The sequence below is a fragment of the Engraulis encrasicolus genome, chromosome 20 (assembly GCF_034702125.1).
Source record: "Engraulis encrasicolus isolate BLACKSEA-1 chromosome 20, IST_EnEncr_1.0, whole genome shotgun sequence".
Classification (NCBI taxonomy): domain Eukaryota; kingdom Metazoa; phylum Chordata; class Actinopteri; order Clupeiformes; family Engraulidae; genus Engraulis; species Engraulis encrasicolus.
This window is the reverse complement of record NC_085876.1, coordinates 49,378,068-49,398,118: the sequence shown is the minus strand read 5'-3', so window position 1 is coordinate 49,398,118 and position 20,051 is coordinate 49,378,068. Positions and strand designations below refer to the sequence as shown.

General features: G+C 44.1%; 2 protein-coding genes across 4 annotated transcripts in view; one reads left to right on the top strand and one right to left on the bottom strand.

Annotated features, from left to right (window-relative positions):
- Positions 1-231: 231 nt before the first annotated feature.
- LOC134436716 (zinc finger and BTB domain-containing protein 12-like) lies at positions 232-10,091 on the bottom strand. Of its 3 annotated transcripts, none has more exons than XM_063186057.1 (5): positions 9,581-10,091; positions 7,943-8,146; positions 4,838-5,035; positions 3,783-3,905; positions 232-2,414 (listed from the first exon to the last, which is right to left on the bottom strand). In XM_063186057.1, exons 2-5 carry the CDS (start codon positions 8,144-8,146, stop codon positions 1,161-1,163), a joined length of 1,779 nt encoding a protein of 592 aa, XP_063042127.1. In that variant the 5' UTR covers positions 9,581-10,091; the 3' UTR covers positions 232-1,160. The 3 variants fall into 3 exon arrangements, with proteins under 3 accessions (XP_063042127.1, XP_063042128.1, XP_063042129.1); XM_063186058.1 differs by having other exon boundaries at positions 4,838-5,032; positions 9,581-10,090; XM_063186059.1 differs by lacking the exon at positions 3,783-3,905.
- Positions 10,092-10,167: 76 nt separating this feature from the next.
- ehmt2 (euchromatic histone-lysine N-methyltransferase 2) overlaps positions 10,168-20,051 on the top strand; it is a 32,702-nt gene continuing 22,818 nt past the window's right edge. The window contains exons 1-8 of the mRNA XM_063186064.1: positions 10,168-10,255; positions 10,771-10,825; positions 12,887-13,176; positions 13,578-13,656; positions 14,608-14,705; positions 15,393-15,557; positions 16,505-16,576; positions 19,104-19,206. Coding sequence (XP_063042134.1) covers positions 10,232-10,255; positions 10,771-10,825; positions 12,887-13,176; positions 13,578-13,656; positions 14,608-14,705; positions 15,393-15,557; positions 16,505-16,576; positions 19,104-19,206 — 886 coding nt within the window. The 5' untranslated portion in view covers positions 10,168-10,231. The remainder of the gene's footprint in view (positions 10,256-10,770; positions 10,826-12,886; positions 13,177-13,577; positions 13,657-14,607; positions 14,706-15,392; positions 15,558-16,504; positions 16,577-19,103; positions 19,207-20,051) is intronic.

The following is a 20,051-nucleotide window of genomic DNA, read 5'->3' as shown; positions in this document are numbered from 1 at the left end:
TAAGTTGCATTTAAACGCTATGACCCTCATCTTTCAGCAGAATGTGTTCATTCATCTCAAACAGAGATTTTTTAAAAAGTTGTCTCAAATCTCATGAGACTGAATGTTGCGTAATGCGGCTCCAGGCGCCAGGGCCAATGTTACGCAACACAACATCAGGCATCAATGAGTTAAGAACACAGGACTCCAGGCTCTTCTATTAGATGATTTACCTCTCAACTTAACCTGGTTTACTCCTGAACCGTGTTCTTAGTACAGGCCCTCTGCTCCTCCAATATAAGACACACACCTGTAGGATACAGGAACACAGTAAGTATTATTTGGGAAAATTTGACACTTATTCAACCATCCCTCCTAAAGATACACAATTGGGTATTGCCTTTCTGATTTTATGTTATTTTTTGTCTATTTTTATTTTAAGTTGCACCGTGTAACATTTTTGTAGTTTATTTCCAGAATTCATGCTGCCCATTCACAAATGTTACCTCTTTCATGAATACTTACCACCACCAATTCTAAGTTTTATTTATGACTGGGAAAATAGCATTTTTCATACTTAAAAAGGGGGATCTTCTCCATGGTCCGCCATTGAATTTCTAGAAATAGACATTTCTAGCTGAAAAAAAGTATTGTACTTTGGTCTTACTAGTAAATACTAATTTATCACTTTGTAAATATTCATGAAAACATCAAATGTGGCCATAGGCAGCACAGTTTCAATGAGCAGTATAATAGTTGCAATACCTACTCTGACTACAATCTTGCACAGTGCACCTTTAAAAGAATTGCATAAGCAACATCCCAGTCTGACTGCAGTGCTTTTAGCTTCATTTAACCCTGTCAATCAATACCCATTTGTTGAACCTCAGAAAAGATGGCGAATTCTGTAAATTACCCCAAAAAAAGAACAGTAGTAGCGTGTTTTTTTGTTTGTTTTTTTTAAAGCCCCAACCGGTATCACTTGACAGTCACTATAAAAAGGCATAAAATCATCACAACCATCATCACATCATATGCGTCCATCATCATCATATGACATTGCGTCCATCTGTCCCGATCGTATCAGATCATATATGCGATAAACACATAGATGTGTTTTCACATCAGGTCCAACATCACCACCACCACTGTCATCATATTCAACCGACAGTTTGCGTTCTTCACATTCCATCCACTCCTCCTCCTCCTCCTCCTCCTCCATCTATCCCTCCGTCTCCACCTCCGGTTGCCACGGCGGCAGCCACCGCCTCGCTTTCCCTCTGCGCCTCCATGCAGTTCTGCGCGGTGGTCTTCCCGTGCTGCTCCTTTAGGTGGCGCCGCAGCGCGGGCTTGTGCGCGAACCGCACGTGACAATAGGCGCACCGGTGGGGCCGCTCGCCGCTGTGCAGGTTCATGTGGTCGCACAGCGTGGCCTTCTGGGTAAAGGTCTTGTGGCAGAGCGGGCAGCGATGCACTTTGGCGCCGCGGTGCACGCTCATGTGCCGGTTCAGGTTGCTGGCGTGCGTGAACTGCTTGCCGCAGCAGGGGCAGACGTAGGGCAGGTGGGCGGCGCGGATGTGCACCAGAAGGGACTGCGCCGACGGGAAGGCCAGACCACAGTGGTCGCACGCCACGGGCCCCGACGCACATGACGTGGAGCCCACCACCGCCACCGAGTCGTCCGACGCACCGCCGCCGCCGCCACCCGCCCCCGTCCCGCCATCCTCCTCTTCTCCACCCCCGGGCACTGCCACCATGTCTATCGCTCCACCACTGCCATCCCCCGTGCCATCGTCCAGCCCGTAGCGCACCGTCATGTTCTCCGCCCCCTGCTCCTCACCCATCCCTTCCGGCCCCTCGCCCAGCCCGTATTGCATCCTGGGAGGGCTGCCGTCCCCTGCTGCGCCCCCGCCCCCGTGGTGGCCTGACAGCTGGAAGGCCGAGCTCAGGTCTCCTCCCAGTGCCATGATCTCGGCGGGCGAGGGGAAGCGCCATGCCTCTTGGTACGACACCCCCCCTCCTCCACCACCACCGGTGACCGTCACCGTCCCCGCTCGCCGGTTCTGCAGCGCGCTACCGCCGCGTCGTCGATGACGGAACCCCCTCCCGCCGCGTCCCGAGCGAGGCTCCAGAAGCCGGCGTCTCCAGGTGGAGCGAGAGCCCCCGTCCCTCTCCAGGCCCAGGGCTCCGACGCTGACGCCGCCCCTCACGCTGTCCAGAAGGATCTGCGGGCCGCCGCCACCGCCGCCACCGCCGCCGGGGTCCGAGTCCAGGCAGCCGTCGCTCAGGATGACGGCCTCGCCGATCTCGTCGTCGATCTCGTGGATCTGCTCGGGCGACTGGTCGCCGTCGTCCTTGATGCGGATCTGGAGCACCTCGAAGGTGTCGCCGCCGTCGACGTCTTCTTGTGACGTGGCCGCCATGGACGCCCTTGACTGGGAAGGGGAGGGGGAGCAAGAAGATATCAAGTTTGTCAAAGGGCACACTCAACTTCTGGAGTAAAATTTTAAAAAATTGGGTGCGTGAAAAAGCTACTCACTTAAAGAAGAAAACAAAATCCACACTCATGACCTGAGTCTCATTATTTATTAGTGCGGAGTAAGAAGATACACATGTGCTGATATACAATATGTCTTATGAAGTAGTGGAGAGGAAAAGGCCTACTAACCATGTTTTACTCATGTTTTAATCATAGTCATTTTTTGTGCATTGCATCACAGCTCTGCGACCCAACCAGGAACCCTCCGCGAAACACTTTTGGGTCCCGACCCACCGTTGAGAATCACTGCCCTATAGGGTGTCTGTCTCATCATTAGGGGTGGGTATTGGCAAAGGGTTCACGATTCGATGCGCATCACGATACACATGCCACGATGCGATTCTATCACGATGCCTTGCGATTCATGTACTACTGTGATGCATTGCCATATTTACTTCAGTAAATGTGTAAAATACAGCTTATTTGTCAGTTGCTGTGTAGCTTTCTTAAGTCAGTTCATTCTATTTGAGCATTCTATCATCTGGGAGAGAGCTTACATCACAACAGAAATATTACCTATTCATTACTGAACAAAATAACCCGTGGCAAATCGAATTTTATTGTTATCAAATAATCAATTGTCATGAATCCATGCAGTATATTGAGAAAATAAGTATCACGATACCTTGTCATGAATCGATGCATTGTATCGTGAGAGTAAGTATCGCGATGCATCGATATGACGATTATTTTGCACACCCCTACTCATCATGCAGTATATGCTGTATGTATACTGTATGTGTGCATGTGTTTGAACGCCTGTGAAGGTCTGCATGTATTTCTTTTCCTTGCCCTGTAGGGTGTCTGTGTGGTGGTGGCTAGCCTCTGGACTGTGTGGTTTCCTTCTCGACTCTGATTGGCTGATAGCCATTGTAAATCGGCCGTAAACACACACCTTCCAACTGAAGATTCTATGCGCGCCCACTCCCCATACCCTGGTATAAATCGAGCACTGCCCACGGCCTCTCGTGGCTTATTTCTTAAATTTCAAGTTCAGAGGAGTAGATGTGTGCACATCCCACCCGATGGGCCAGGTGCAGGACAATGAGAGTAAATCCAAGTGAAAAGAGAAGTCCGCGACAACTATGTCTATTGTGTATTTAATCGAGCAACGTTTCGACCTTCAGGTCTTCATCAGGCAAAGTGTCACAGGCGACACTTTGCCTGATGAAGACCTGAAGTTCGAAACGTTGCTCGATTAAATACACAATAGAAAAGCAGTGTCGCGGACTTCTCTTTTCACTTGGTTATTGCTTAAATTTACCTTGGCCTGCAGGGTGTCTGTGTGGTGGCTGGCCTCTGGGCTGTGAGACTGGGGGGAGGACATCCGCTCAGCTAACCCCGACTCCACACTCATGGACAAGGAGGACTCCTCCATCTTCATAGACTAAAGTGTGAAGACAGGCAGAGAGACAGCAATATGTATGTTTGACTGGAACTATTAATATCTACTAGCCAAGTTTGACTAGTGATGATGAAAGTTAGTTCCTCCATCTTCATAGACTAAAGTGTGAAGACAGGCAGAGAGACAGCAATATGTATGAACTATTAATATCTACTAGCCAAGTTTGACTAGTGATGATGAAAGTTAGTTCCTCCATCTTCATAGACTATAAGGTGTGAAGACAGGCAGAGGAGACAGGAGCCTTTAGCGACTGCGTTGCGTGCAGGGCTCTAAATTAACACCAGCCAACAGACCAAGTGCTGCTGAAAATTCAATTTGGCTAGTAGAAAACAAAGCTTACGCTCCATTTTGACTGATAGTGAGTGTGTGTTTGGCTAGAACGATTAACATCTACTAGCCAAGTTTGACTAGTGATGATGAAAGTTAGTTCCTCCATCTTCATAGACTAAAGTGTGAAGACAGGCAGAGAGACAGCAATAGTCTTTTTAGCGACTGCGTTGCGTGTACATTGCTCTGGCAGTTTTTTTTTTTCAATGAAAGGTGAAACCAATTCAGGGCTCGGGGCTCTGGGCTGGTGTCTCCCTTAAGCACTGGGTCATGTAAGCGCGGGTTGGCTCTGATATGGCGGTGTAACCCCGGCTAGTGACAATGGGGACAATGGGAGTTGGAGTTTCCCAGGTGACTTTCACTTTTCTTTCACAGACACAGACACAGACACACACACACACACACACAGTGGGCATCTTACCCTGTGTGGGCTGGGGTGCCGGGGCTGCATGTACATGCTCACACACACACACACACACACACACACACACACACACACACACACACACACACACACACACACACACACACACACACACACACACACACACACACGCACGCACGCACACACACAGTGGGCATCTTACCCTGTGTGGGCTGGGGTGCCTGGGCTGCATGTACATGCTGAGTGCGCCGCGGCACTTCTCCACGATGTGCTCCATCTGCAGGTAGCTGGCGGCCGTCAGGTAATTGACGATGTCTTTGGGGTGGAACTTGAGCTTGCCCGTGTAGCATGACTGCAGCAGCTTGCAGACCACGGTGGCGCTGTGCAACACTGACACCTGCTGGAGAGACAGAGAAGTTCCATGACTTACTGATAAGGGATGAATTTCTCGAAACCAAAGTTGCTTACTACATTAGCTACTTCGTTGCTTTCAATGCATTTTCCCATTGGCAACTACCGAAGTTGCTAACAGGCTAACAACTTCCCTTTTGAGAAACTCACCCCAGGGATGCAGGGCACCAGGCGACAATACAATACAAGGGCAAGGATGCTATGACAGAGAAGCTCCATGACTTTACTGACCAGGGATGCAGGGCAGCACCAGGCAACAACACAAGGGCAAGGATGCTATGACAGAGAAGTGCCATGACTTATTGATAACATAAGGCACTGTTTCCCAACCCGGGGGGTATGTGTACCACCAGGGGGTACATGGAAAAATGTGACAATGACAATTGAATGGAAAAAAGTCATATTGGGACAAAGGAAAAGATGTAGAGAGCATGGGTTAGGGGGTATTCATGGTACAATAAAAAGGCTTAGGGGGTACACGAGACAAAAAAGGTTGGGAAACACTGACATAAGGGATGCAGGTCACCAGGCGACAATACAAGGGCAAGGATGCTCCGAAGCAGTAGCCTACGAGGCCTTTGACCTGTACTGGCCAATTGGAGTCATTGGATGCATTAGCTTTACAATCCAGAGTCAAATATTCTAAATGAGTTGATTTTACCTAGCGATTGCTTAGTTCAATGGTCCTCAACCTTTTTTGAACAAACGGCCCCTGAACATCATCCTAAGCCTCCCCCACGCCCCCTTAGAGAAACACTAGCCTATTGATCACCTGGTTGAATTGAACGGGCAAAACCAGGTCTTTTTTGGAATAAATGGCAGTGGATTGCAACGAATTAATCCAGGTTGTCAATCTTTCATAGCCTTTGAAAGCTTCCAAAAAATATCAACAGAGAGCAGCTTTCGTCAAATACACTTGATATTTTTTTCTACTTTGAGAGCGACAACACACAATTGCTTTTGTAAGACCAATGAGACCTATGTCAAATACACATTTTAAAATTTAAACTAACACGTGGAACCGCATTACAAAAAAAACGCAAGACGAATAAAAAGATAGGTCACGGGTCCTGAAGAATTAATGAGGGACAAAAAAAAAAAAGTAATGATAACACAATGAAGATCTGATTTCATTCACAGGATTTATGTCCACTCGTGTCACTTCGTCACCACCTGGGAAGTGGCAAGTCTTTGCAAGTCATGAGGCTTAAGCACAAGTCCGAGTCGAGGTTATTTATGTCCAAGTCCAAGTCAAGTCGCAAGTTATTTGTCAAGCTGAGTCTGAAGTCATCAAATTGACGACTTGAGTCGGACTCGAGTCCAAGTTACTACATGACTTGAGTCCACAACTCTGCCTCACACTGATCAACAGTTTTTTATTTATTTATTTATTTTTCTTCCCCTCATGCCTGCATTTTTGCCTTTATTTCGATAGGACAGTGTGAGAGGCGAAAGTAGGTGAGCGGGAGAGAGAGACGTGGAAGGATCGGCAAATGACCCGGGCCGGAATCGAACCCGGGTCGCCGGCGTAGTACTGTTAGGCCACGGCAGGGCCTTAAAGGTACACTGTGCAGGAAATGGACAAAAAAGGTACTGCAACTATGCTGATCATTGAAACTGGGCTGCCTGTTGCCAAATTTGATCTTTACATGAAAGTTTACTAAGTAATAAACAAATATTTTCTAGTATGGTCCAAGTACAGTCATTTTTGCAGCTAAAAATGGCTATTTTTGGAAATGGGTGGTTGACGTTTAAGGGCGTAACGCAAAAAAAAAAAAAAGTTTTTCAAATTCCTGAAAAAAATGATGGATAAAAATTGGAAAAAAATAGAAAAAAATAAAGCACTTAATGGTCTGTGGAATTTCACCTTATTTTTGCCATTTTTGGGAAAATGTGTCCTGCATCAACACATAGCATAGGCATGTCACACCGCAGGAAAATGGAGTCACACCACAGGGAATTCACTGCATTATGGCCATTTTAAGCCTTTTGTATACATGACTGACATCTGAGCTCATGCTAACTTGATAATGATATTGTGTTTAATCTTAATATGTGTTTTCATTAATAAAAAAAACTTGTTTTCCTCCTATAAGAGCAGTCACACCACAGGACACCATAAAATGAACCTAAGCATTGCGTGACAGAAAGATTGCAATACGAAGACATATTAAGAGGTTAAGAGTCACCTTAAACTTCCACAGCACTCTCCAATAACTGAGGTACTGACTGGTTAGGAGCCAGTCTTTAAGACCCTTGTAGTTGGCCTTGCAGCTGCCAATTCACAAACATTGACATACATGTCACCCCACAGGACGCAATTTGTGTTACGAAATTGAACTTGTAGTTAATATTACTGTCTTGAGTTTTTTCCACATTCACATATCTTAATCTAAAGTTAAGATTTATGCAATCATGCCAAATGCTTCATACATTATTCAAAATGTTGTTGGTTAATTTATATATATATTATTATATATTGTTTCATTAATGTTACAGTCACACCGCAGGAAATTTGACATATAAACCTTTACATAAATCTTAACAAAAATGTTTCTTCTCATCTAAGACTAATATGAAACATAATGTACCACATCTTCTTTCATTGACATTTGTTTTTTAGAGGAAAATAACAGTTTTGTAGGTTTTTAACCAATGTTACAAAAAAACAAGGCGTCACGTCTCCCACCCACATACAAAATGGCGGACCATGGAGAAGATCCCCCTTTTCATGTATGAAAAGTACAATTTTTGCAGTCATAATGAATGCTTAGAATTTGATGGTGGTGGTAAGTATTCATGAAAAAGTAACATCAGTGAATGGGCAGCATGAATTTTGGAAATAAACAACTAGAAATCTCACACAGTGTCCCTTTAAACGTCTTTTCCTACACACCTGTAGCTCAGATGAGGGGTTGAGGAGGAACTGGTCCCTGAGAAACGGCGAGCAGGCGGCCAGCACGACCTTGTGACCCCTGAAGGCCTGGCGCCCGCTGGCCACGATGGTGATGTCGCAGAAGTGCTGCTGGCTCCGCAGGTTGTTCATGTTGCGCAGGGCGACGTCACCGTGCCCCGGCAACAGAAAACACACCTCCTCCATCTGACAACAATAACAACAACACACAAACACAAACACATGCACAAACAAACAAATTAGGGATGTATCAGAAAAAAGCTGGAGAAAGCACCCGGCAACAAGAAACACCCCTCCTCCATCTGGGACAAAACACACACACACACACACACACACACACACACACACACACACACACACACACACACACACACACACACTTCACTACACTTTACCATAGTCCACCAGTTGCACTGTAAACATGTGTCACTAACACAAACTTGGAGGAAATGTCTGTCAGATTTGTTGAAATGTGTGCAAAGAATTTCACAAAGGTTTTTGATTTTTTCTAGAAAAGCACAAACAAGCAAAAAACAATTTGTAGGCTTACAAGTGCTTTAGTATACATGTCATTTAAAGCTACCAAAATGGCTGATCCACACTGAAACATAGTAATGTTGTTACTAACAACAACATAAACAATGACAGTATAACAGTTTATCAAGTCATCTTTTGCTGTAATTAAACTATGTTCAGTTGTTATCTAAGTAGACACCAATGAAGAAAGCCACATTGCAACTGCTTCTGAAGTATTGTGAAGAACTGGGCAGGTGTTTCCCAAAAACACTACCCCCCTACCTAGCCCACATACCAAGGGTTACCGGTACTGGCATGATAACAAAAGAAATACACGTGGTGAATAACGCCACAACACAACTGTCGACACAGGGGACAAGTCGCTTCAGAATTGGATGGAAAAAGGATTAGAGATTAGCTCTACTTGTGTATTACAATACTTCATTACATCAACTGTTTACTTCCATACAACTTAGTTGACACACTTCAGTTAATCCCCGGTGTAAGACTACATACAAACTCTGCTCCGTTTTGACAGACTGTTGCCCCTATCTAGGCAACGAGTTCCTGGATGTATCCTGATGAGGCACAGGCATATGCAGGCAAACCAACTCAATAGATGGCTGGCGTATTGCTATGTTATTACTTAGCAATGCCATGTTATTGGCCATTTGTCAACGCTGGCCAAGTTGTGTTCGTTACCTTGTTACTACACATCGTGCAGAGAAATCTAGAGGGAAACACAGTTCACGACATGGGGTGGCTAACCCAGTCACTAGCCATGAAAGTGGGGGAGATATCGCTGAGAAACCATGTGTTGAATACATTATTCCTTTGGTCGGCCACGCTCCCATTGACCTCCTTTAAGGGATCGAATAACCTCATGACCAAGGGTCAGTGTGGGCTTTCAATTCTTTGCAATAGAATAAGCTAATGTTAGCGGTCTCTCTGACTAGCTGGCGCTACAAGAATAGACAATCACTTGAGCCCCAGCAGGCTAATTAGCTAGCCAGCTATAATAGCAACTCTGTTGGTGAGCTAGCTTCACTATCTCCTGTGTTCACACTTGTTTAAAAGGAAACATCCGAAACTGTTGAATCTTACCTGTTGTTCACTGATATTATAGGAATGTTTTTCGACTGTCTGTAAATTGAAATTGACGGAAGCTATACGCTATTGTTCGCGTTACGCGTATTTGTGTTAGCTGTGTGTTGTTTACTTTTCGGTGCCAAGCTTGCTGTGCTGTTTTTGGTGCTGGCAACTTAACGGACACCAAGCAGCCAGTCACTTCCCCACCACAGCCCATGTCAACACATTCGATAAGGGTGGCTTAAATTTAAAGGGGAATAGGTGATTTTTTTGGAGGTCATCTTCATAATGCTATGGGCTGATTTGTCTGAAAGAAAATACATTCTCTGATTACTAACTGATTACACTTTTCTCCCCTTAGTTTCGGAATTCACCTGCTTTAAATTAGTATGATAAATTCCATTCTAACACCATAGAACTACACAGACAGTGATGAGCCATAACAGACAAAGGGCGATGTAAAGATTCAAAACAATGCATTATTTCCCCTAGTTCTACAGTTTCGCTTGAGACTTGCTGTCAGAGAAGGGTCAGAAGTGTTGGCCGTGAAATTTTTAAAACCGATGTTGATTTCTTTGTTGGTACTTGTGTCCGTCACGTCAGTTTACAGGAGGACGTGGGTGACGCAATGACGTCGGAGACGTCCTCTTTTGATTTCTGAAGAATATGTCGGCATCCGCAGGGGACGAGGTAAGAGACCACTCTCACTGAACAATGGTAGGATACTTCTGTAGTGCACATCCTTGCTGTTTACTTTTCCAGACACTGTACCCACTTCCCTTTTGTCGTCGGATTAAGTAATTGGTTTCGTTGCTCACGCACACAGAGAATACCCAGAGGTTGCTTGCAGTTTAGCCAAGTTTGCAGATGAATTAGTTTGCTACCGTCTTGCAGCTAACACCGCCGTTACAGCTGGCTGGCAGTTATCTTGCAGTGAAATGTTCTAACTAGAATGTTCTTGTCAATCTTTCAATTTCACCCCTTGTCTTGTGTATACTTTGTTGCGACCTGGAAGCTGTTGTCTTTTATCTAGCATAGCCGTCGCAAAAGCAGACTAAAACAATGTTGTTTAGCGTTCACGGGTGGTGATGAGTAACTTCATTGTTGAGTGCTGTTGCTAGACTTTATTTATTGCGTTCACTTATGTGTGAACTGTCAGCCTACTACTCAGTGAAACGAGTGTTATTTCGCTTGTCTGTGTTTAGAAGAACACCACCAACAGAAAGGCACAACATTCCCAAACAGACGCAAAGGAAGCAGGTATGTGGCGCCTGGTCCAGCATTATGGAATGTTTTGAGTGTTCTCTGTCACATTGTTTCCCCTCTACATCCGATTTTGAAACATTTTGAATAGCTACTCAGCAGGTATATCATGCATTCACGCCGTGTGCATAGTTCTATTTCACAAGGTATAGTTTGACCATAGGACTTTTATTTTAATGCCCACTAGCCTAGGCTACCTCCAGAAATTATGGTGAAACCTTGATTGGTCTTTGGGCATTTTGGGAGTTGTTATTCTCCCTTGTATTCGTTATTCCTCACTATTTGGTTGAAAAGACTCATTACATGTAAAAGTCAAGTAGTATGGTTGCGAGGTACAGGGGTTCGACAATGAAAAGTGAAACACCTGGCTTTAGACAGGTTTGGCTATGGCAGCCCTGCCATGGATATTGACCTTGTGTTATCACCCGAACATCCCTTTCAGACAGCTTCCTCTTGCGTCCAGTTAATCCTGTTGGATGTGGTTCATTCTTCTTGGTGGCATGCTGACATTACTGGATACAAATACTTGCTGTCACAGATGCACCAGCAAGACGTGCCCCAACAACAATTTGTTCTCTTTGAACTTTGATACATCACCCATAATGTTGTGTGCATTGCAGTATTTTGTCCAAAACTTAACCTGCTAATTGACCCTTCACACCAAGGACAGTAGAGACAGGAGGGCTTACTGACGTCATAACAGTGTAGTACGAAATGATGGCGAGGGGAGTACAGAAATTGTATTCTTCTTCTACGGTCAGTATTGGAAACATCAGGGAAGCATGCAATGCCACTTCCGCGAGGGTCGGAGTGTGGAACAGGTCATAGGACAGCATGAATGTTGGTCAGCTGTCCTTAATTACCCCCAGCAATTACTGCTGACCAACAGCTGCAGTTAATCTGGCCACAAACTGAACACTGACAACTGGATATCCTCTTTCGGCACATTTTCGCAGAGTTTCCGGATTTTGCGGAGTATGGAAATTGTATCCATATCACCCACTGACCAATGACCATACGCAAGGGAGTTAATTTTCCATCCACTCGTGTCCTCAGGCAACGCCCCCGTACAACACCATGGCCAATGCATTTCCCCCCGAGAGATTGTTGTTCTGTGTCGAGTTTCTTTGCTGCACACTCTGCCCTTAGAACTACTGGTGCAATGGGCAATTAATGAAGATTGGTCACCAGGCTGGTCCAATTTAGCCATGAAACCCCACCACACACACACACACACACACACACACTAAAAGAACAGGTGTTTCTGTTTAATTGTCCAACAACCCCTGTACATACATGGGTTCTCAATGTTTATCAACACGATGTTATGAGGAGGGGCAAGACACTGGCAGCCAACCACGTGAGCTAATTTTTTGACCGACAGCGGTTTCCAACAATCAGATCTATAACAAAATTTCGAACCCATGTATACGAAGTGGGGGAAAAGACCTTTTGAGCAAACTGTCCTCCAACATTCCAGAAGTACACACTGGCTACTATCATCTCATGTGCCGGTAGTTCTATATTTTTAGTAATGTTAACCAGGTTTGTGGTAGAGCAGGGTTTCCCAAACTGGGGTGCGTGCACGCGACCTGACATAAGGGGGTGCGTGAGCTGAATAGAGCAATGATGGATTTGTGAGTTTTTTATCCAGCATTGATGAACATTAAGTAATTTTTAATTGGAAGGTTCAATCTGAAGTGTAGTTTAACTCCTAGACTATTGGAAAAGAGGATTCCCCAAAATGAATATGCTTAATGTGCAGTGAATGCACAGTGAATCCATGCTTGCATGGCCATCAGCACACCAAAATATTCGCTCAGGGGGTGCACCAATCACATTGAAATGTAAAAGGGGGTGCACAGGGAAAAAAGTTTGGGAACCGCTGTGGTAGAGAATCACTTCACCACACTACATAGGTGTTTTTAGACCATACCAACCATTGTCCATGTGAACAACTCGCTGTGTCTGTCTGTGTGTGTGTGTGTGTGTGTGTGTATATGTTGTGATCCGTGTGTCTGTGTATTTGTTGTGATCCGTGCGTCTGTCTTCCTGTAGGGGATGCTGGAAAGACTTTGCCTTTGTCATCAACCTCACCACCACCAACACCACCATCATCATCATCACCCACGCTGTTCAGTACCTCATCTTCATCCCCTTTCACAACAGCCAACATGAGCTCCGCTACCCTTGGTAACAAAACTCTTCCACCCTCCAGCTTCTCCTCCTCCTCTTCCTCCTCTTCATCTTCCTCTCTCAGTACGCCCTTGCCAACGTTGCCGGCCGTAAAACCCCCAACGAAGATCCACCGCGCACGCAAGACCATGAACAAGGCTCCGCCAACGCAGGTGAGATGCAGGTGGTGGTGATAATAGTAATAATAATACTTTCGTTTTATATAGCGCCTTTCAAAACACCCAATGTCGCTTAACAAGGTATTGTGTAGGAATGTGTGTGTGTGTGTGTGTGAGAACGTGGTTTCATTTAAATGGAGACATTGAAGCTGTTTATTACCAAATAAGTTTGTCGGACTCTTGTTCAACAATTATGACAACTGAAATCTTCTTGACTTAAGATTCATACATAACAAGCTAAATTGGTTTACGGCTCATTGCTGAAGGGCTTTTTGGGTAGCTATTCTACTCGCTCACTTATCTCTGTTTTGGTGCTGTTTTTTTCTGTTGTGACACCTGTGACCTATGGACACCTGTGAACTGTGACCTATGAACACCTGTGACCTATGGATTAGTTGCGATGCATCGAGGCAGCTATTGCACCAGTCAATGCAGGGGATCCCCAGACCAGCTTTGCATCAGATACCGACACCGGTGAGCCTCAGCCTGACGCTGTCTTGTTTGGTTTGGTCTATATAATAAGTCAAACGTCTTCTAGTGGAGTAATATAAATCAAGCCTTTACCTTTACGGTATGAAGGAAAGTGAAAGCCGGAGGGAGAGCACTTGTTAATTACTCCCCCCACCAACCTGGCGGGTCGGGAGTCGAACTGGCAACCTTTTGGCTACAAGTCTGACGCCCTAACCGCTTACCCATGATGGTATACACCTGTCATCAGGTTAACAACCCCCTTCAGGAGACCTTTAGGAGACTTAAGGTTGAGTATAAATGGAGTTCCCTTAGCGCTGTAGATGGGGGTAGCACAAATCTTGTGCAATCCGCCACCAAACACCACAAAAACAGAAGAAGAAAGACAATGCCCCCTTAGGAGACCGAACTTGAGCACACTCTTTTGCATTGGGTAGGCAGGGTTTGATTTAACTTCCTCTACTAGAAGATGTTTGGCACTAGTTGTTCGGCAAACTGAAACATCTGCTCCGTACCACAACTCCTGCTTTTAAACATTTTGTCTCCTTTTTCCGCCCCGCTGTTGATTCTAATACATTGTGTCATGTCTTGTTATAACTGGGTAATGTCATGTGTAACGTTGTTGTTTTATCATGTCATAGGCAAATGCAACTGGTGTTTACGTCACTTACATCACAAATGTTCCCCTTGGGGACAGTAAAGTTTCTACTAACTAACTCACATTAGAGTGGGCAAAGTAACGTCCCTGTGCACAACCACTGTCCAGGTGCTGGTGATGTGCAGTAAGAGTAATCCAAGTAAATGAAGGATGAATCACTGCACAGTGGTATCTTTGCTGATAGTTTATCTGGTGAACAACGCGTTTCGCTGTTGCTTCGTCAGGTTCACTCAGTGATTCATCCTTCATTTATTAACATTAGAGTGGGATTGTCCTAATTTGGTTTTCTCTGTTTCTAGCTGCGGTGAAGCGAAGAAAAGTGGGTACAGATGTGGAGAGCACTCCTCCTCCTCTGCTGTCAGAAAAGGAAGGCAAGAGTGCACCTGTAGCACCAGAGGTGAGGGAGGAAGGAAGAAACGCAAAAGATGTTCAGATGCAAAACCCCCTAAATGCCTTTTCAGAAAATAATCTTAATTCATTTTTATTTAATTCAAAGCTATTAAAATTGCATATTTTTTTATTTTATTCTAGTAATATAACTATTTATATGTTACCAAGTACATAAATGTAAACCAAACCAACAACGGGGTTTTCTAAAAATATAGAAGTGCAGGTCTTCAGAAATGGAGTTAGGGGTTTTTACATCTGAACTCTTCAAATGCAGAGACGATTATGCTGCCTTGAAACTTTCAAATCAAGAGTGCTGTTGTTGAAATGATGCAACTTGTTGTTGTGGTGGGGAAAGGGATAAATGCAAGTAGCCATGTAAGGAATCAGATATTGCAAGAATCTCCAACCTGATGTAACATTGTACTATAATTGATATGATGGTACACGCAGTTAGTTCTTGGGTGACTTTCAACAATGAATTGGCTGCTAAAACATTAAGTTCTGTTCTCAGACACTTGCAGATATGTGCACCTAATACGTTGAAAAAAATGCAAATCTTTATGGTTTACCTTTGTGTATGCTCATTTGAAAGGTCCTCCGACCCCTACAGACATACTATGTAAGTGTAGTGGTGGTGCTTGGTTATGTTTTTAGTGTCATGATGTGATTATTATCTCGTTCTGTGTCCATCCAGCCAGTGAAAGTGCCCGAAAAGACGGACCCTGTTGCCGCGGCAACCAAAGAGCATCATCATCAGAGCGGTTGGCTGGAGGACCTGGACGACGATGCGGACGAGGAGGACTTCCACCTGCTCTACAACAGCTACGCTGGCGACGACGTCATGCTGTCCGACAGCAAGGTCAGAGGTCAAACAGGGAGGGGAGAAACAGATGTTGCCTTCATTCTCTTGGGTAGCCCTGTGTTTGTAGCAACAAGTAATAACAACGACGTGAATAGGCTAGTCGTGGCACAGTGATTGGCTCTGTCGCGTTTTTCAAAGGTGGTGGCACAAGTGCACGTTCACATGTAGGAGCGGGAAAGGATCTGCACACTGCTTGCAAAAGACTTAATTTATTAGGAGCAACGTTTCGATCATAGGCATCTGCCTGAAGAAGATCTACGATCGAAACGTTGCTCCTAATAAATGAAGTCTTTTGCAAGCAGTGTGCAGATCCTTACCCTCTCCTACATGTGATAGTTTTTTGATTTGGCACCTGCTGATGCTTTTTTGCTGGATGTGCGCACTTTCCACTACACAAGTGCACGTTCAGCCAGGAATCAGAATTGTCGTCAGTAGTGCCGTCAATGCCAGGATTCTTTCAGAGAAAATGAAGGCACCAAGAGAGGGGCAGTGCCCGGTCACACATGTATGTGTTGCGTTCGTGAGCAGCCTTGTCCTGAATGCCCATTGACTTTACATTGGATGAGGAGGTCGTCACATGCAACTGTTGTGAATTTTGGCCTCGCTTGTGTTGCGTTGAATGGCTTGTTCATCACGACATGTCTGACTAAACACCTCACCAGAGACCAGGTTAATTTACGAGGTAAATCTATTCCTGTGTTATTTGTGTCTTGAAATGTCCATGTCGGCATTTGTGTAATTGTGTATTTATGTAAGCTACTGGATACCTGAATTTTCCCCCTGGGGATCAATAAAGTTACTCTACTCTACTCTAAATCACCTGACTCCAGGCTCTTCTATTAGATGATTTACCTCTTAACTTAATCTGGTTTACTCCTGAACCAGCTTCTTAGTATAGGCCTCAGTACTAAACACCTCATCTGTGATTTCTTGTTGTGCTGCAGTCAGAGGACGGCATGGCTGATGACCAGCCCTGTGCAATGGAGGAAGAGGAGCCAAGGAACCTGCCTGAACCTGTACGTATCCACTTCTCCACCTTTTAAAAAAATTCTTTTTAGGGGCATTTTTGCCTTTATTTCGATAGGACAGTTTGAGAGGTGACAGGAAGTGAGTGTGTGAGAGAGAGAGACAGGGTAGGATCAGCAAATGTCCTGGCCGGAAAGCATAGTAACCCAGTGGCCTACAGTTAGGACACGGCAGGGCACACTTCTCCACTTTTTAATTTATTATTATACACCATTTTTTGAAATGTGTTCATTTCCCGCTTCCCCTTGAGTTTTACCTTTCGTCTTTTTGTTTCGTCGTTCTCTGACTCGATGTAACTTGTTCCTCCAAGCTAGCATATATTATTGAATCAAATGGGCTCAGCTAGCAGCTTGCTGCTTCCATTTGTGTTCAATGATATCATGCTATCTTAGTACCAGGAGTAATATCACCAGACAACGGTTATAAGACAGGAGAAAGGTAAAACTCAATTAGTTGAAGCAGTGTTTCCCAACCACTGTGCCGCGGCACACTAGTGTGCCGTGAGAGATCGTCAGGTGTGCCGTGGAAAATTCTTGAGGATTTTTTTTTTGTGTGAATTCATTGTTATTATCAGCAAATAATGCCTATGTCATTTTCTAGTAGCCTAGTGTCTGCTGTTGACTGGCGTCCTAAGCATGAAATAATTCCTTATCACTAGGTGGCAGCAGGTAGCGAATTGCATTGATGTATCTTCAGTAGGCCTAGCCTAGCAAAAACGTCCATCAGCTGCTAGTCAAAACAATCCTCCTGAGGTGACTGATAGTTAACTTTGCTAGCGCCGTTTCTTCATTAATTAGGTCAGAAAACCAAAATTCTACCATGAAACAGATTTGTGTTTTGCTTACAACCTTACTGAAAAGTTAAACGAGTGAGGTGGTGGCATGATTGAGCACACAACGTAGTTTGTTGGTCCGCGTGCTTTCTAGTCGAGTGTGAGGATGCCGAGACCCTTCAAGCCAGACTATCCAACTGCTGGTAAGCATAATTAGCCCGGTTTTAGGGAAAGGGGAAAGCGATTACCTCCTGTTACCTCGCGGGGAAACTTGCACCTTTGTCACAAACACCCCAGGCACAATTTCCAATCAGTTTTTAATAATAATATGACCGTAATGTCTTGCATTTGAAAACACGAGATTTCCGCTTTGAGTTCATGGAGTGCTGTCAAACTGTCCAACTTCTTCTGACCGACCTCGTCCTTTTGCAGCGCTGTGATTGTGGTCAAACAGCATTTTAGGGCTGGCCTTTGCCAAAGGTGAAAGACGCATAGGTTTCACAATAAGAATAAGTGAGTAAAATATACAGAGATTGATATTTGTACATATGCATCTTCATAATGTAACAGTGAAATATTTCACAAATGTTGCTATTGTCAGAATAAGCATTATTTTCTGTATTCCTGCTAATAGAATGCTTTTGGACAGAATAATAATTTGTAAATTGTAGGCCTACTTTGAAGTTTATAGCGTCTTTAAGAAGTGAACATTAAGTGCACTTCTTATTTGAAAGAGGAAATATAAAATATGATTAAAAAAAATACAGTTTTCTGTTTAGGCTATTTGATTGCTATTCAAGACACTTTGTAGCCACCTAGGCCTATAATAACAATATAGTCATTCTTATCAGAGAATAATTTGTTTTTGTTTGTTTTCATTTTTGGTTGGTGGTGTGCCGCGAGATTTTTTCAAGGGAAAAAGTGTGCCTTGGCACGAAAAAGGTTGGGAAACACTGAGTTAAAGTGCACTATTTTGAATGGTTTAAAGGACCAGTTCAGTCAATTTCCATATGCTGTTGTATTGCTCATGCTATCCTTGACTTGTTAGTACCCGGTGATACTACATTTTTTGGCTAAGCCCTTTCCGAGATATGAACTATTCCAATGGGGGCAGCGTTTGTTTACATTTTTTTTTTAAATTAACATAGGCCTAAGTTACTCCAAATATTTTCCCAAAAGGTACCGCTGTTTGCTAGTTGTCTGCTGATGTTGTATAACCTTTCGGATGATTTTGGGAATAAATAAAAATGTTTTTTCGAAATGTAATGCCCCCATTAAAATGACCAAGATCTCGGAAAAGGCTGAAGAAGAACGAAAAAAAACCTCAGGTACTGACAAGTCCAGGGTAGTGTGAGCATTACAACTGCATGTTGAAATTGACTGAACTGGTCCTTTAACTCGAGAGGCAAGGGGAGATGAGCACATTTCAAGTTTGAATCTTTTGTCAAATAGTGACTTCACTTGGGTTGTAATTTGGTAATGACACAGTTGTTGCTTTGCTGGTTTCTTGACGACTACATTTACTTACTACGTTCGCATGATGTTTTAATTCCGAATTAATAATTCAGATTTAAATAGTTCTGTCGAGTTTACTTTGATTTTTCATTTAATTCCGTATTAAGAGGTGTTTACATGACATTTTCAAAGAGGAATTAAGCTTTATTCAGAATTAAATGGAGTTGATTATGAATTAAATGTCTCATGTAAACGCAGCCAATGTGAATCATTTTTGTTTCCATCCACAGCCAGAGAAGCATGGCAAAGCCCAGAAGAAAGAAGGCCGAAGACCGTGGGTGACAGGACGGGACAAAGCCAGAGACCAGCCCCGCAGGATAGAGCAGGCTGGAGGTGAGAATATTATTACATTACCAGGGCTGATAGTATTCAGGCTCCATGCCTGATTTCAGGCTTGACGGAGTTTGCAAAAATAATTAGCCATTGATAATAATTAGCCATTAGGCTATTCTTATCTCAGAAGGTGTTACAGGTTCAGGGTTTTCTTCTACTATCAGGCTTGAATAATGGTCATACACAGGCTATTAAATGTTTGAATAATGTGTCAAAATAGGCCTACGTTACGTCACTATGCAGTATCTTGTCGTCATAGTTAGAGCAGGGAAAAAAGTTCAGGCTCAGGATTTTTTTTCACTATCACCCCTGCTTTACATTACATTACACTAAACTTAGCTGACACTTTTATCGGACGCTTTAATCCAAAGTGACATACAGTTAATTTTAGTTCAGGGTATTGGTTACTGTCCCTGGAGAAGGATGGTGTTGTTAGGTGCCTTGCTCAAAGGACACCTCCGCTATGGAGTGTGAAAGAGCGGTAACTTGGGTATTTTGGGGGATTTCACCAGAGTATGCAATAGCTAGTTGTGTAATTTTAAGTGTAATTCATAATTGGATACACTGGGCGCAAATGGCCGTTACTCGTCCTAGCAAAGCCAGGACACTTCACTGAGCCCTCCAGTCACAGACATCATATAGGAAGACTAGATACGCCATCGCGTATTTCAAGCTCGTCCGCACAGGTCGGCCATATTAGCGCAGACTAAACTCTCCACAGAGCCTCCGTTACACCTGACGTTAACTGAAGAATTAAACGTTGAGATGCTGAAATATGTGTGCTGTTATTTCACTGAAATATTGACACGTGTATATAAATAGTAGGGCTCCTTGAAACTTAAGTG

Excerpts from the sequence above, each read along its gene's own strand:
- LOC134436716 (XM_063186057.1), bottom strand. The coding sequence starts at position 8,146 with ATGGAGGAGGTGTGTTTTCTGTTGCCGGGGCACGGTGACGTCGCCCTG. Across the intron at positions 5,036-7,942 it reads ACCCCTCATCTGAGCTACAG|CAGGTGTCAGTGTTGCACAG; the intron begins GTGTGTAGGAAA and ends CTGTCTCTCCAG. Across the intron at positions 3,906-4,837 it reads GGCACCCCAGCCCACACAGG|TCTATGAAGATGGAGGAGTC; the intron begins GTAAGATGCCCA and ends TTCACACTTTAG.